At 38.3% G+C, this 15495-nt stretch overlaps 1 protein-coding gene across 2 annotated transcripts in view; it reads left to right on the forward strand.

Annotated features, from left to right (window-relative positions):
* Positions 1–15208, forward strand: part of LOC127519082 (inactive dipeptidyl peptidase 10-like) — a 69486-nt gene extending 54278 nt beyond the window's left edge. For both annotated transcript variants that reach the window (XM_051906522.1, XM_051906523.1), the window contains exons 8-26: positions 516–636; positions 2189–2343; positions 2608–2705; positions 2776–2899; positions 3013–3051; positions 3139–3246; positions 3342–3433; positions 5556–5603; positions 6918–7039; positions 7362–7406; positions 7495–7593; positions 9963–10032; positions 10605–10799; positions 10928–10982; positions 11065–11164; positions 11682–11740; positions 11812–11884; positions 13846–13919; positions 14026–15208. In XM_051906522.1, the coding sequence (XP_051762482.1) occupies positions 516–636; positions 2189–2343; positions 2608–2705; positions 2776–2899; positions 3013–3051; positions 3139–3246; positions 3342–3433; positions 5556–5603; positions 6918–7039; positions 7362–7406; positions 7495–7593; positions 9963–10032; positions 10605–10799; positions 10928–10982; positions 11065–11164; positions 11682–11740; positions 11812–11884; positions 13846–13919; positions 14026–14163 (1815 nt within the window). In that variant the 3' untranslated portion in view covers positions 14164–15208. The remainder of the gene's footprint in view (positions 1–515; positions 637–2188; positions 2344–2607; positions 2706–2775; positions 2900–3012; positions 3052–3138; positions 3247–3341; positions 3434–5555; positions 5604–6917; positions 7040–7361; positions 7407–7494; positions 7594–9962; positions 10033–10604; positions 10800–10927; positions 10983–11064; positions 11165–11681; positions 11741–11811; positions 11885–13845; positions 13920–14025) is intronic.
* Positions 15209–15495: the final 287 nt, after the last annotated feature.

Below are 15495 nucleotides of genomic sequence, written 5' to 3' on the forward strand. Positions count from 1 at the left end.
TGTAATTCGGATCAGAGTCCTGCACGGGTCCTGTTTGATAAACCTGCACCTGCAGTAATTAACAGAACACCTGACCCGATATCCGACAGAAACACTAATTATAGTCCGTAAGCGACCCGACCCATTTGACATAAAAAACGTGACCCGAACCTGCACCGGCATTAAATCTCCTACATGAGGTAGACAAAAATCATTTTCTCATGTAGTCTAACACAAGCAATGAATCCAACATTAGCATTCTAATCCGGTGCAATTAATTAAACATTGCATTAAACATCACATATAAAATAACAGAACAAAGAATGTTAGCATTTAACAATCTGAGAGCGTGAACACAAATAAGCACGTGACCATTTGAAAGCAGCTATCAAATGCACAAAATTGAGTTGAAATAGTCGCGCATGCAGGTCTCTGGTTCGGACGTACTACATGTGCCACGTAGGGGAAAGTTACTTTCAAAAGTAATGCGTTATGGTTACAATATTGCATTACTCCCTGTGTTTGTGTATGTGTAGGTGTACATATTTGAGAATAATATTTACTATCAGTCGGACGTCAGGACTAACTCGCTGAGATTGACCTCATCTGGGAAGGAGGGCATCATCTATAATGGCATTGCTGATTGGCTCTATGAAGGTGAGACCTTGCTCTGTTATATGTCTGTATATGAGATGATTTCAGGAGTATATGACATGATGATGATTAGAGCTGCACCATTATTGATACATTTAGAATCACAAAAAACGATTCTCCCACGATTCTGAATAGACAACTGAACAAAATAAGATGTAATTTACTAGAGGTTCATATTGAAGCTTGTTTCCACCACTGAATAAAAATAAAAGAATTGCGACAAACTCACAATTGCGAGAAATAAACTTGCAATTCTGACTTTTTATCTCACAATTCTGACTTTTTTTCTCAGAATTGCGAGATATAAACAATTGTGAGAAAAAAGTCAGAATTGCGAGTTTATTTCTCGCAATTGTTTATATCACGCAATTCTGACTTTATATCTCGCAATTCTGACTTTATAACTCGCAATTCTGACTTTATATCTCACAATTCTGACTTTATAACTCGCAATTCTGACTTTATAACTCGCAATTCTGACTTTATTTCTCGCAATTGTTTATATCTCGCAATTCTGACTTTATAACTCGCAATTCTGACTTTATTTCTCGCAATTCTGACTTTATAACTCGCAATTCTGACTTTATAACTCGCAATTGTTTATATCACGCAATTCTGACTTTATTTCTCGCAATTCTGACTTTATAACTCGCAATTCTCACTTTATATCTCGCAATTCTGACTTTATATCATGCAATTCTGACTTTATATCTCACAATTCTGACTTTATAATTCGCAATTCTGACTTGATTTCTCACAATTCTGACATAACTACATAACATAAAAGTCGCAGTTATCTTTATTTTTTATTCAGTGGCGGAAACAAGCTTCCATAGGTTCAAAATGATACTATAGGTGACAAAAGGTTAATTGCTACAGTCTATTTAAAAGTAATTAATTTGATTATATATTTTTAAATTTTGGTTTGAATGAATGATTCAATGACTCATAAATGCTTGTTTCATTACTGGAGTTTTTGAACGAATCTCTTGAATGAACGTTTCAATGACAAACACATTTAACAGTCACTTGTCGCCACCTACTGGTGTAATGATGTAACTGATACAATCTTTATTTCAAGAGTCACGTTACTTTCAAATTGTGATTTACTCTATTTTGATTGCTACTGTAGGCATCAGTGTTTATATCTGAACTATAAACTTTTATCTCAGTACTTCTGTGATAATTTGAATTATTATTAAGACAGAAATAATGACACTGTGATGTTGAAAAGACTGTTTGTGAAGCTGTTTCATATTTATTCATGACAACGGCTCTCTCAGGATCAGAACGCAGATCTGAATGATCGTACTTGTCAAAGGTTTATTAGACATAACTGAATCATTGTCATTGAATAAGATCACGTGTTTTTTGCGACCTTTCAACGATTAACCGTGCAGCTCTAATGATGATGCATGTTTCCTCTGGTGCGACATGATGAGTGACGTGATGCTCAGGTGTTTGTGTTTGACTCCAGTGTGAGATCTCATACATAACAGATAACTGAACCTATTGTAAAAGACCAAATTACCAATTACCATTACAACAAACTCAGAGGAGGTCCTGCACACGCATGTGGCACACTGGTGGTCACCTGACGGCGAGCGCTTGGCATTTCTGGTCCTGAATGACAGTCTGGTGCCAAACATGGTGTTGCCCACTTTCACCGGCTCCGCATACCCGAAAGGCAAACAGTACCCGTATCCCAAGGTAAGTGGCTAAGCTTGACCTTTACATCCTCATGCTCAGATATATTACCCAGCAGGTGGGGTAAGTGAAGACAAAGCATTATTTGATGTAAAAAGAGCATTAAGTATGAAAAAGTGGGAGATAATAGGGCTTTTTCACACTGCACCTGAACCCTGGGCTATTGTCATTCTAAACCCTGCTTTTAACCCTGGGTAGAGGAACGTTAATTATTTCTGTTGTTGATGTTATTGTAAGTGTAAGTGTTGACGCGTGTTGTGTTTGCAGGCTGGGCAGCCCAATCCAGTGGTCAAACTATTTGTAGTCAATCTGTACGGACCGACGCACACGCTAGAGCTCACACCACCAGATGAGCTCAAGCTCAGGTATAGTGTTAGTGCGTTTGTGTCTGTGATGGAGGTTGGAGCACGTGACTGACGCTCTCTGTGTCTGTAGGGAACACTATGTGGTGATGGTGAAGTGGATCAGTAAGACCAAGACAGCAGTGCGCTGGTTAAATCGAGCACAGAACGTCTCAATTCTGACTGTCTGTGACTCTACCACTGGAGCCTGCATCAAGGTACACACACACACTCACATGCACAAGGACTCACACATGCACAAGCATTTGCACAGTCACTCACATACGCACTCACACACGCTGATGATAGTGATGGTCATGTTTCTTTTCAGAGACATGAAGAAACATCAGAAGTTTGGCTCTCAAAACAGGTGAATCTCCACTAGATGTTTGCATAATGATCTTCAGTCACATGAGTTTAATGCATCTGGTGTTCCACTGCTGGTTCTCTGCTTCAGAACCAGGAACCGTTCTTCTCACGAGACGCCAGCCGCTTCTTCCTGACGGTCCCGGTGAAGCAGGGAGGACGTGGAGACTTTCACCACATCGCCATGTTCACCTCTCAGGTACAGATACTCCAGGAGTGATGCCAATATGTGCGAATCTGTTTGTGTGATCGATAGCATCAGTCCGGTGTTGATAATGTCATGTGGTTATTTAGGGGCGGGCAGATCAGAATGAGGTGCGTCATCTAACGTCAGGTAACTGGGAGGTGACACAGATTCTGGCTTACGATGAGAGCGCACAGACCATGTGAGTAAAACACGGCCGAGAACTTACTCCTACATACAAAACAGGATCTCTATGACTCTCATACTTGTGTAACATACGTACTGTATATACGGTTTTCTGCATTTCCATTGGCGATAATGAAGCGACCGACAAACACACTGCAAAAATTATGTCCTTCCTCAATATTTTTGTCTTGTTTTCCAGTACAGAAATCTAAAAATTCTTAATATCTTGATTTAAGTCTTGTTTTCTGGAAATATAATCAAAATTAAGGGAGTTTATACTTAAGACAAGAACTAATATCTACCAACGGGGTCAGAAAAATAATTTTGCTTTTCATTTGTTTTAAGCAAAACCTCACTTAATTTTGATGTTTTTCAGAAAACAAGACTCAATGTCCTTTGTCATTTTGCTTCTCAAGTAAATGAATCTTGATTTAAAAATGATTAGATATTTGTACTGGAAAACAAAACAGAAATACTAAGAAAAAAAATATATGTATGTATGTATGTATGTATATATATATATATGCATTAGTATTTAAAGGGGGGGTGCAATGCTATTTCATGCATTCTTATTTACACTGTTAAAGAGTTGCATTCGCATGCTAAACATGGCCAAAGTTTCAAAACACAAGTTGGACGTATGACGGAGTATTTCTGTGCCAAATGACTACTTCTGGTTTCGGTACAGGATTCGGAGAGTTATTTTCTAGTGTGGCCCTTTATCACGTAATAAAGGGTGGAATTCCTTGTATAGGCACTTCTCCCTGATAATGTGCACACACACACATCACCCAGAGCAAGAGCAAGAGCCGCCCATCAACGCGTTTTGTTCGGGATACGGAAGCCGAGAGATTTTTCAACAATGGCTGTGTCCCAGTTCAGGGACTGCACCCTTTGAAGGCTGCATACATCATCGAGGCAGTCTCATTTAAGAAAAATAACCGTTAGATTGCAACGTAAGAAAGAAATTACAGTATTTTACGCCTCACAATGAATATCAGTCAATTTTATTACGGTTACTTTTCTTAAATATGACATCCTTGATGGAGTATTCAGCCTTCAAATGCGATCTCCGAAGGATGCAGCCTCCGAAATGAGACGCAGCTCCTGTCACCGACGGAGTGTGTTTTTGGTTGTGAGGGAAAGATTACCTTTTTCAGCTTCCCAAAGAACCCAGCGTTAAGGGAACAGAGGGTGAAGTTTGTTTTTCCGGGGCAGCAACGGAGTTGCACACATGTTTGTTTGTTCCCGGGATTTCGGTGATGAATACTTTGTAAACAAGTCCCAGTTCGGCGCTGGATTTGCAGATCGCGGGTGGTGAGTAAAGCTGCATCAGATGTCTGTGTTTTGTTGGCAATCAGCGCGTAAGTGCATAAAATGTAAACAACACGAACGTTTTTGTTGCCTTTGTGTTTATAATGATGTCACAGCTAGCAGACGATCTCTACGCAGAAGCTGTGCGCGCTCGTGACTCTTTAGCTCTGCCCACGGCAGACACGCCTCCAGGAGCTCTGCTTTTTCCAGATAGACTCGGTACAGCGTATTTATCTTTTATAAATATGACAAAACTAAAGACTTTTCTGAGATATGAAGGATGCAATATTACTCCTATATGTACTCAAGATTAACATGAGATTGGCAGAAACTGTGTGTGATACCCCCCCTTTAAATACTAATATATATAAAAAACTAGTATTTCTTAGTATTTTTGTCTTGTTTCCAAATATTTTAAAATATTATATTTATTATATATATTATATACATTATATATAATAAATTAGATATATTGTGTCTTGTTTTCTGAAAAAAAAATCAAAATTAAGTGAGTATTTTTGTTTAAAACAAGCAAAATTATCTACAAATGAGGTCAGAAAAATAATCTTAATTAAAACAGAAACAAGATTATTTTTCTTAAACCAGAGAATTTCGTTAATTTTTCCCCCCCAAAAAAACAAGATGTAATATCTTATGCCATTTTACTTATCTAGTAAATGCATGTTGATTTAAGAATTTTTAAATATTTGGACTGGAGACAAGACAAAAATACTAAGACTTTTTTTTTTCTTTTTTTGCTGTGTGTAACACACATGATCACAGTGTTTTAAAAACACTATAAATCAATGTCTGTTCTAATGCAGATATTTCCTGAGCACCGAGGGCTCCCCGACCCACCGGCATCTCTTCAGGTGAGATTCGTGTCCGTTCATGTTTGTTTGTCAACAGAAGCGTGTGTTCAGATGAGCGTAGAGAGGGAAACCAGGCCTCTGGTTAAGGTTATTATTGTTAATGAAAATTGTTGTGAAAATTTCAGAGAATCATAGATGCAAACTCCATACCTTTCAGTGACAACTCACCTTTTTGAGATCAAAATAGGTCACCGATTTGCATAGATGCAATGAGAAAGTGTTTTTATGGGGGGGTACTTGTGAACTTACAAGGGTAAATAAAGAACTGGTTGTTTCAGAAAGTACTGTACAGTGCTTCCTTTACTCTTTACTTTAAAAACTATGTCTATAAAGGGTAATATTTGTATGTGAGGTCTGAGATGTGGGAACGGTGAAGAGAGATCATAAGTTCAGCTTAGTATTGCCGTCTAATCAGCCAATATTGTCTTAAATAACATGCCACGCAATGTTCTCACCTTTTTTCCCCTTCCCTGTTTGCATCCCTGGAGAATAAACGTATGTTCTCGTACATGGTTCGACTGAAAACAGAGGTTGAAAGGAGTGGATCCATCAATGTTGCTGAATCATAAATGACCAGTAGATGGCAGAGTAATGTCACATGTATTTGAACTCAGCGCAGCAGCAGGCCACTAATGGAGAAAATAATCTGTAGGAAATGACAGAGCTCAGTTTGGGATTTTTTTTTTATGATTCTGCCTGTTATAAAAGCAAATGAATAATAGTTATCAGCGATGGAAACATTTGTGGTGCTTTAATAAAGGGGAAGAGTCCAACCGATTTGAAAGTGCATTGAATAATCTCACACAATGAAGCAAATGCATCTTTTACTAATTCTGTCTGCTGACCTGGTTATGATTCTGAAGTTGTCAGAATGTTTAATTACTTTTTATAATAATATATATGCAAAGTGAAATCTTTGAAATATGTATGACAAGTAAAAACAAGCAGTAAGTTTGTTTGTTTTTTGTTCTAGACAATATTATGAGGTTTTAATATATTGGAAGTATGATTAATAGTATTTCTGAGCTGTAATAAATGGCAAAACAGCTAAATTCAACACTGAGTGATTTTTGTAGCTTGTTAGATATTAGATACTCTTAGTCAAATACACATTTACAAACACCAAAGGTTTTACTATGATAATAAAAATTAAAAAGATACTAAAACTGAATACTAAGTAAAGGTAATGATTTTCGAGGAAAACTATTTATGCCCCATTAAAACTAACTGAAATTAAAAAGCAAATACAAAACAAAAATGAAAACTAGTAAAATTTTAAAACTATAATAATAACCCGGTCTGTTTTGTGCTCAGTGTGTCCACAGTGGGCTTGTTTTCACGCCGATGTCTGACCTGTGAGCTGAATAAAGCTCACTGCACGTTCTTCAGTGCCGTTTTTAGCCCCAACAACCAACATGTCCTTCTGCACTGCAAAGGTACGAAGACCATGAATTTAAAATACTTTATTGACCATGAAATACTTCACTCTCATGTAACAGTCCACAGTCCTGATGAGTGAACTTTCACCCCTCTGTGAGCAATAGCGCAGCAGCAGACTTCAAAAAATGATGTTCTTCCTCAGTATTTCTGTCTTGTTTTCCAGTACAAATAAACATTCTTAAATCAAGATACATTTACTGGAGAAGCAAAATGACTGAAGTCTTGTTTTTCTGAAAAATGTATCAAAAATCTTGTTTAAAACAAGAAAAAGTATCTGCCAGTGGGGTCAGAAAAGTCTTAACTTTGGTCTTCCTGCAGGTCCAGGAGCACCGACAGTGATCATACACACTCTGAACACTGCCAGTGAGTTTTCACGTATTAATTTATCCATCTGGTTCTGCTTTAATAACTCTGTGTTGATTCACGTCTTGTGCTGTTGATCTCTCGTCAGATTATTACATACTGGAGAATAACTCTGCGCTCAAAGCTGCTCTCAGATACAAACGAATCCAGCTGCTGGAGTACAAAAGCATCCAGACCGACCACTTCGGTAACGTACCGCTCAGCTTTACCTGATAAACACACAGAGCAGCTCCAGCACACAGTGTGAAAGAATAATGTGATGGTTTGGTACTGCCGGAGTTCAGTATCTTGCTCTTGAAGATACAGTAGTGGCCCAAAGTGATGTCTGGAGGGGAGGTTTGTTTTTAATGACCCTACAACCATCAAAATATGAGGAAAATATTTGACGGTTGAACAAAAGACTAAACTTGGTTAAGGTATTTTTATCTAAAAAAAAAAATGATTTGGCAAAAAAAGACAAACTACAGATACAGGTTTTATTTTACTATGCAAAAATGCATAGAAAAACAAATAGCTGACAGGAAAAAGCATACACTGACTACAACATTATCAGTTATCAATATTTCATTGGTTCTCTCTTGTTTTTGAATGTGTTCATAATTTCTTTGTACGACAGCCTGGATAAAAATGGTGTCTGCTTAAAGGCACAATATGTACGATTTTTGGATTAAAATATCCAAAATCCACTAGAACAGTGTTGTATATTTTGTTGACTTGTGTACTATCCAAATGTTTCCAAGAATGTTTTAATCCAGAGAAATTTGTGCGTCGCCTATCAATATCATCATATCCACGTTACCCTTGATTTCTCGTTTTATTTTGTAGACCGAGTATGAGTACCGATACTTTTTTTCTGGTACTCGCCGATACCGATGCCTATACATTAATTAATTTCTCTCTCTCTCTTTTTTTTTTTGGTTATGTTGCAGTTTTCCAAGCACAACACAGTGAGACTAATGAATGTAGGACAGCTTCTTTATTATTACTCTAATGAAACAAGTAATAATTTTTATGTGCTTGTCACAAACTTAAAGAACAAAAATTCACAGTGTCCAATAACCTTCAAAGGGCATAATTACCAATGTATATAATTGTTATATAAAAAGAAACTTACAAACAATACAACAAATACTATAGAGATACAAATTAAATAAACTTGTTTTTCAGATACAGTGGTCATTATTTACCATGGATACATTTATTTAACATCTTTTGTTGTTTTATTAACATTAATGACAAATATAGGCTACGGTCCCTTTAAGACCGAATCCATGGATACTGACACATATCCTGTTTTCACCCAAATGTTTACGTCGACTTAAGCCATAACCGACTGTATTTACGTGAGATACTCCACACGATGGACACTTTGACAACTCTGTGTGTATTTGACCATTCAGGCACGAGGAGAACTGATCGCGTGCTGTCTGAGAGAACTGGGATCGCGCGCAAGAAAGAGAGAGAGCGCTTCTGGTCTGTGTCATTCAGCGCAGTTCCGCCTATCCCGCCTTCACTAATCGATAACGAATTGGGACTGAAAGCATGCAGTTCGCAATGTGTGTGTTGTCATCATTACTTTTGAAGTATTTCCACATCCCTGAGGCTGACATTGTTTCTGCTGCTGCCACCGGTGTCTCTGTGCACGGACACTTTCTGTCAGTTACGTCACAAGAGGTATCGGTCTTTGGTATCAGGGGTGTTTTTACGAGTACGAGTACAAGTACACGAGCTTGGTATCGGGTAGAAACCCTAGCAGAAACCATGGAAACACCAAAAACGCTTTGATATATTATATGTTTTATAAGACAAGGGAACAACAGTTTGTATACATTCATCGACAGAAAACTAATCATTGTTATATAACTCAACACAGTAAGTCTTAGTGTTTAAATCTTGTTTTCTTGATTTACCGCGAGTACCATGTTTTACCATGACTAATATCGACCTAGCTTACTGCAGTGTGCAGCAAGTGTCTCAACTTTCAACACACAAATGTGTGTAATATGATAAACAGCGCTGCGTTACCCCACATACGCTTGACCAGAAGAAGCAGAAGCGGCGACTGTGGCATAATAAAAGCTGCACTGCTTTAGAGACATGTGTCTCGCTCGTCTCTAATTAGCAATCGCTCCAGCGGCTTTCAGTCACACCCTGCTTCATACTACAGTAATGTTAATAAATCTTTAATACATTAGTTTATCCATTAATATGATTTCTGCCTGAATCCCATCGGATTCTTTTCCAGCGGCTGTAGACGTGAAGACAACAAATTTCACAAAATCAAGGCGTCATCAAGCTACACCTTTGTTTTGAATAAGCGACCTCTAGTGGTGAAAAATTACATATTGTGCCTTTAATCTGGCATGTTTCATTGCATTATCACAAATAAAACAATCAATTCCAAGCACAACTATGCAATATGCTTATAAAATCTTTAACACATTTTGAATAATATATGAATATAAATTTTCCTAGGCTGGGCATCACTTTTGGCCACTGCTGAACTTGATAGATCGTCATACGCAGCACTGAACTGCTCCTTGTGTGTTTTTGCAGAGTTGCCGCTGAAGATCGCCTTTCCACCCGATTTCTCTGAGTCCCGCACTTACGCCCTTCTGCTGATCATGTAAGCAGATTTGTGTGTGTGTGTTCAGATCTGTTCAGCACTGAGGCCAACGATCAATCAGTTTCAAAAATAAATACAAAACCTGTCCTAATTGAAAGAAAACAAGCTGACAAAAAGATTGAATCCAATATTTGGTGATAAGGTAGCATATTGAGAGATTTATAAGCAGGCCGGTCATTTTTGACCTGGAACACCACGAGTGTTATAGGGTTTTCAACACTGCACAAGGGTTAAAGATACTTACAATGGATCTGGTGTATAAATTCATATGGTACTATTAGATCTGCTGTTCACCTGGGTTTATGGAGGTGTTTGAAGTGAGTAGTTGTGTCACTACCTTTACTAGTCTCCTAAAGCCCTGTGATGTGAAATTCAAGCAGCTCCGAGGTGAAATAAACAACTTTTTGTGAGTAGAAAGGGTGCCATGCACATTTCTCAGCTGTGAAAACATTCCATTCCATTGAATTTCAAAGGCGCTGTAAACACACATGACCAGAAGCAGGAGAGGCACATTAATTCAGATCGAAATGCAGGCAGTGATGATGTGCTGATGTGTTTTATTTGTGCGTCAGTGATGCTGCCCCCGGTGGTCAGCAGGTGAATGAGCAGTACGCAGTGGACTGGGACTCTGTGCTGGTCAGTTCGGACAATGTCATCGTAGCTCGTCTGGATGGCAGGGGAAGCGGTTTCCAGGGTCAGAAGGTGTTACAGGATGTGCACAAGCGTCTGGGAGCCGTGGAACTGCAGGATCAGCTGGCTGCTGTTGAGTAAGAACGTTTACCTGCCAAAAATGTCATTTCTGTCCTCATTTACTCTCCCTCGTGCTCTGTTTGTGTGATCTAAAACTGCACACACTGCTGTGAAACATGCTAACGAAATCATGCTGTTGCTCCAGGTACCTGCTGAAATCTCCATACATCGATCGAACCAGAATCGGCGTGTTTGGCCGGGTAAGTCGCGGTTTAAGTATCGGCTGCTGTAATGATAGAAACACTGTTCCTTCATCACACTTCCACATTCGTCTTTCTGCAGGATTATGGAGGATATATCGCACTTCTTCTGATTAAATCCACTGAGAACTTGTTTAAATGTGCGGCGGCCATGTCGCCTGTGACAGATTGGAATTTGTACGGTAAGTTTTTGTGATGTGAATGTGCTTTTTTACATGTTCAACTTTTTTTAGTGTGTAATGTTGCTGTTTTGAGCATGAAAAAGCTCTCCAAAGCACAGAGTTATTCTCTATATCAGTGTCAGTGTTTCTGAACTCCCTGAAACGCCTCCATTGTAGTCTTGAGTTTCTTCCGGGAACAAACATGTCACAATATTCCTCATTTAAATAATTCATATGCAGAATAAAGGGGCGGGGCCTGGTTGTGTTAGTTAGTAGTGTGTTGAAACTGGCGGTTATGGTAAGGGGCGGGGCATTCCCCAAACATGCTCGAAAGTGCTTGACCAATCACAACACACTGCTCCAGCCGACCAATCAGAGCACACTGTGCTTTTCAGAAGGAGGGGCTTCATAGAGACAGGAAATAAAAAATCCTCAGAGAACATAAAATCTGACGTGTCTAGAACAGCAGGAGTTTCAGAGCAGAGATCATCATTGTTTTCTGTTCTGTGAGTGAAACTCATCTCTGTCTCTCTCTCAGCCTCGGCCTTCTCTGAACGCTATCTGGGATTTCCTCTTCAGGACGACACCAGATATCAGGTAAGTGCTGGTTAGATGTTGGTGAACTCAGACTCTGCTTGAATGTAGTGAACAGACTGTTTGTTTTCTAGTTCTCCAGTGTGCTGCAGAATCCACAGGGTTTCAGAGACCAAACGCTCATGCTGCTGCACGCGACTGCAGACGGTCAGTGTGTGTTACAGTTTCCAACGTACACTATTCGCACAATGTGCATGACGTGCAATACGTAATACAATGCAATTCACATACATGCTCTATAAATATATTAATAAACACTGGTCTGAATGATTCCATACAGATATTCACTTTGTACAGTAGTGGCAAAAAGTGATGTCTGGAGGGGATTTTTGTTTTTAACCATACAAGTTCAGATAAACTATCAAAATAACAGGATTTTTTTATTATTTTTTTTTTGCCAAAAATGATATCGGCACAATTTGGCATGTTTCATCGCATTATCACAAATAAAATAATCTCCAAGCACAACTGCTTTTTATGGATGTTTTTTTCTGCACTGTATAAAAAGGGTAATTGCGACTTTTTATCTCACAATACTAACTTTTTTTCATTCAGAATTGCGTGATATAAACTAAATTGTGAGTTATAAATATATATAACTTTTTTTCCTCAGAATTGCGAGTTTATATCTCGTAGTTCTGGGAAAAGTCAGAATTGCTAGATAAAAACTTGCAATTGTGAGAAAAAGTCAGAATTACGAAATTATATCACAATTCTGACTTTATTTCTCACAAGGGTTAATATTTCGCAATTCTGACATTATAACTCGCAATTGAGTCAGAATTGCGAAATATAAACTCGCAATTGCAAGAAAAAAGTCAGAATTATGAAATGTAAACTCGCAATTGATGTTATAAAGTCCGAATTGCAAAATATAAACTTGCATTCGATGTTATAAAGTCAGAATTGCAAAATATATACTCACAATTGCAAGATAAAGTTAGAATTGCTAAATATAAACTCGTAATTGTGAGAAAAAAAGTTGGAATTATGAATCTATATCTCGCAATTCTGACTTTTTTTCTCAGAAGGGTTAATATTTCGCAATTCTGACATTATAACTCGCAATTGCGAGTTTATATCTTGCAATTCTAAAAAAAGTCAGAATTGCGAAATATAAACTCGCAATTGCAAGAAAAAAGTCAGAATTGTGAAATATAAACTCGCAATTGATGTTATAAAGTCCGAATTGCAGAATATAAACTCGCAATTGCAAGAAAAAAGTCAGAATTGCGAAATATAAACTTGCAATTGCAAGAAAAAAGTCAGAATTGTGAAATGTAAACTCGCAATTGATGTTATAAAGTCCGAATTGCAGAATATAAACTCGCAATTGCAAGAAAAAAGTCAGAATTGCGAAATATAAACTTGCAATTGCAAGAAAAAAGTCAGAATTGTGAAATGTAAACTCGCAATTGATGTTATAAAGTCCGAATTGCAGAATATAAAATCGCAATTGCAAGAAAAAAGTCTGAATTGTGAAATATAAACTCGCAATTGATGTTATAAAGTCAGAATTGTGAAATATAAACTCGCAATTGCAAGAAAAAGTCAGAATTGCGAAATATAAACTCGTAATTGCGAGAAAAAAAGTTGGAATTACGAATCTATATCTCGCAATTCTGACTTTTTTTTAATTGTGGGATATAAGCTCGCAATTGCGAGTTATAGTGTCAGAATTGCAGAATATTAACTTGTAACTTTTTTCTCCTAATTCTGACTTCTTTTCTCAGAATTGTGAGATATAAACTCACAATTCCGTCACATAAAGTCAGAATTGCAAGGTATAAATTCGCAATTCTAAGAAAAAAGTTATATATATTTATATCCCGCAATTTGGACTATATCATTTTCAATTGCAATTATCACGCAATTCTGAGAAAAAAAGTTCTTTTAAATTGTTTTATTCTGTGGTGGAAACAAGCTTCCATAGTTTACAACATCTTTAACCAATTTTGATTACTATTTGAATAAAAGGTGAAGATGTAAATTTTCCAAGGCTGGACATCACTTTTGGCCACTTCTGTATTCGCGATCGTAGCATATCATTTGATTGCATTATTCTGCCATTGAGCCATTCTTGAAAATAATGTTTGTTTTTCCTCCAGCGAACATTCATTTCCAGCACACGGCCGAGCTCATTAAGAACCTGGTGAAGGTGGGAGCGAATTACACGCTGCAGGTACTGAAAACCATGTGACTGGCATTGTGTTTTCCAGCATCTGTGTGTCTCTGTCAATTGATGGTAGTCTAGTTTCTTGATCGTTTTCTGGATGGTTCTTCTTCAGATTTATCCAGACGAGGGTCATTTTCTGTCGAAGAGCAGCGGGCGACACGTGGCCGCGACACTGAGCAGCTACTTCAGATCCTGCCTGCAGGAGGAAGGGCTTCCCATCAGTGAGGAGGAGGAGGAAGAGGAAGAGTAGAGCGAAGATGACACGCAGCACACAAACACACATGCAGCACACACCACAATACACACACGGGACAGTGAAACACACTGGACGTTGAGACAAACATCCAGAGCAGAACGCTCAAATAAACAGCGAGAGCCAGGAGTGTGTGTGTGTGTTTGAACATGTATATATGCATGTGTGTAACCGTTTGGATGATGTATGTATTAGAGCCGTGTGTGTGTGTGTATGAGAGAGAGAGAGAAAGAGAGTTTCTTTGTACCTGGCCTATAGATCATTATCACTGGAAATGGATTAGAAAGTTTCACATATCATGAATCACTATGATCTCCGATTGGCTGATGCATTGGCCAATCACAGCACAGACTGTCCAGGTGGGACGGCTCAAGGCAGCCATTGCATGGTTCTTTTGCTTTGCTTCACTTCTTTTGCCACTTTTCTGTCTGTCAGTATGTTTTCACCTTCCGGAGGAGCTGCATTCGATTCTGTTTATCACAAGCACTTGCTGGGAAGAACCGTAAATCCATCCGTCGAAAGCTCGAGGATCTGCGTGAAGATCAGCACACGTGTATAACACTCTCTGTATGTGCATTCTGGGATGGATGCGGCTGTGTGTTGTACAGAAGAGGGCGTTCAAATGTATTTTTGACATACATCAGATGGCAGAACGGACTGTCTTGGATCAGATTATTTGTCTCTGGAGGGCTTTTGTATCGCTGATTGTTTAGTTTTACTGTTGGTGGAGGGAGGGGGGGTGAGGGGTCGGGTTGATTGTTATTGTTCTCTAGTTATGACAGTCATGTCTATAAATAAACAACTAGTCCAAATCCAACATTATTCAATGTACTATAATTTCTATATAGTCTCTGGTTCAGCTGAACAGTCTACAGGAACATGAAGAAATGCCATCATGCCAACAGTACAATTATGAGAAAACTTTAATGAATGGGCTGAAATGAATGAATTCCACAACCAGTAGTGAAATGTGATGTTCGGAGGTGATATTTGTTTTTAATGACCCTACAATTTCGATTAAACCATCAAAATATCAGGAAAATATTTGTTTTTTTAATATTCTAAAGGTGATTCTCTACAGAAACATTTTTGTTACACTGGTTGAAAGTCTCCTCATGTCCTGATAGCAGTCACTACATTAAATAGTCTAAAGCCCGGAACACACCGAGCCGACGGTCGGCCGTCACGCAGTTTTTGTTCGTCGGCCGACTAAATTTTCTCAGTGTGTTCCGCACCGTCAGCTGAAGTTTGTCCGCGTTGGCTTTTTTTTTTTTTTTTGCCGATTCGACATGTTGAATCAGCGTCGGAGCTTGTCGGGCCATCTGATCA

Source organism: Ctenopharyngodon idella, chromosome 9, assembly GCF_019924925.1.
Source record: "Ctenopharyngodon idella isolate HZGC_01 chromosome 9, HZGC01, whole genome shotgun sequence".
NCBI classification, from domain to species: domain Eukaryota; kingdom Metazoa; phylum Chordata; class Actinopteri; order Cypriniformes; family Xenocyprididae; genus Ctenopharyngodon; species Ctenopharyngodon idella.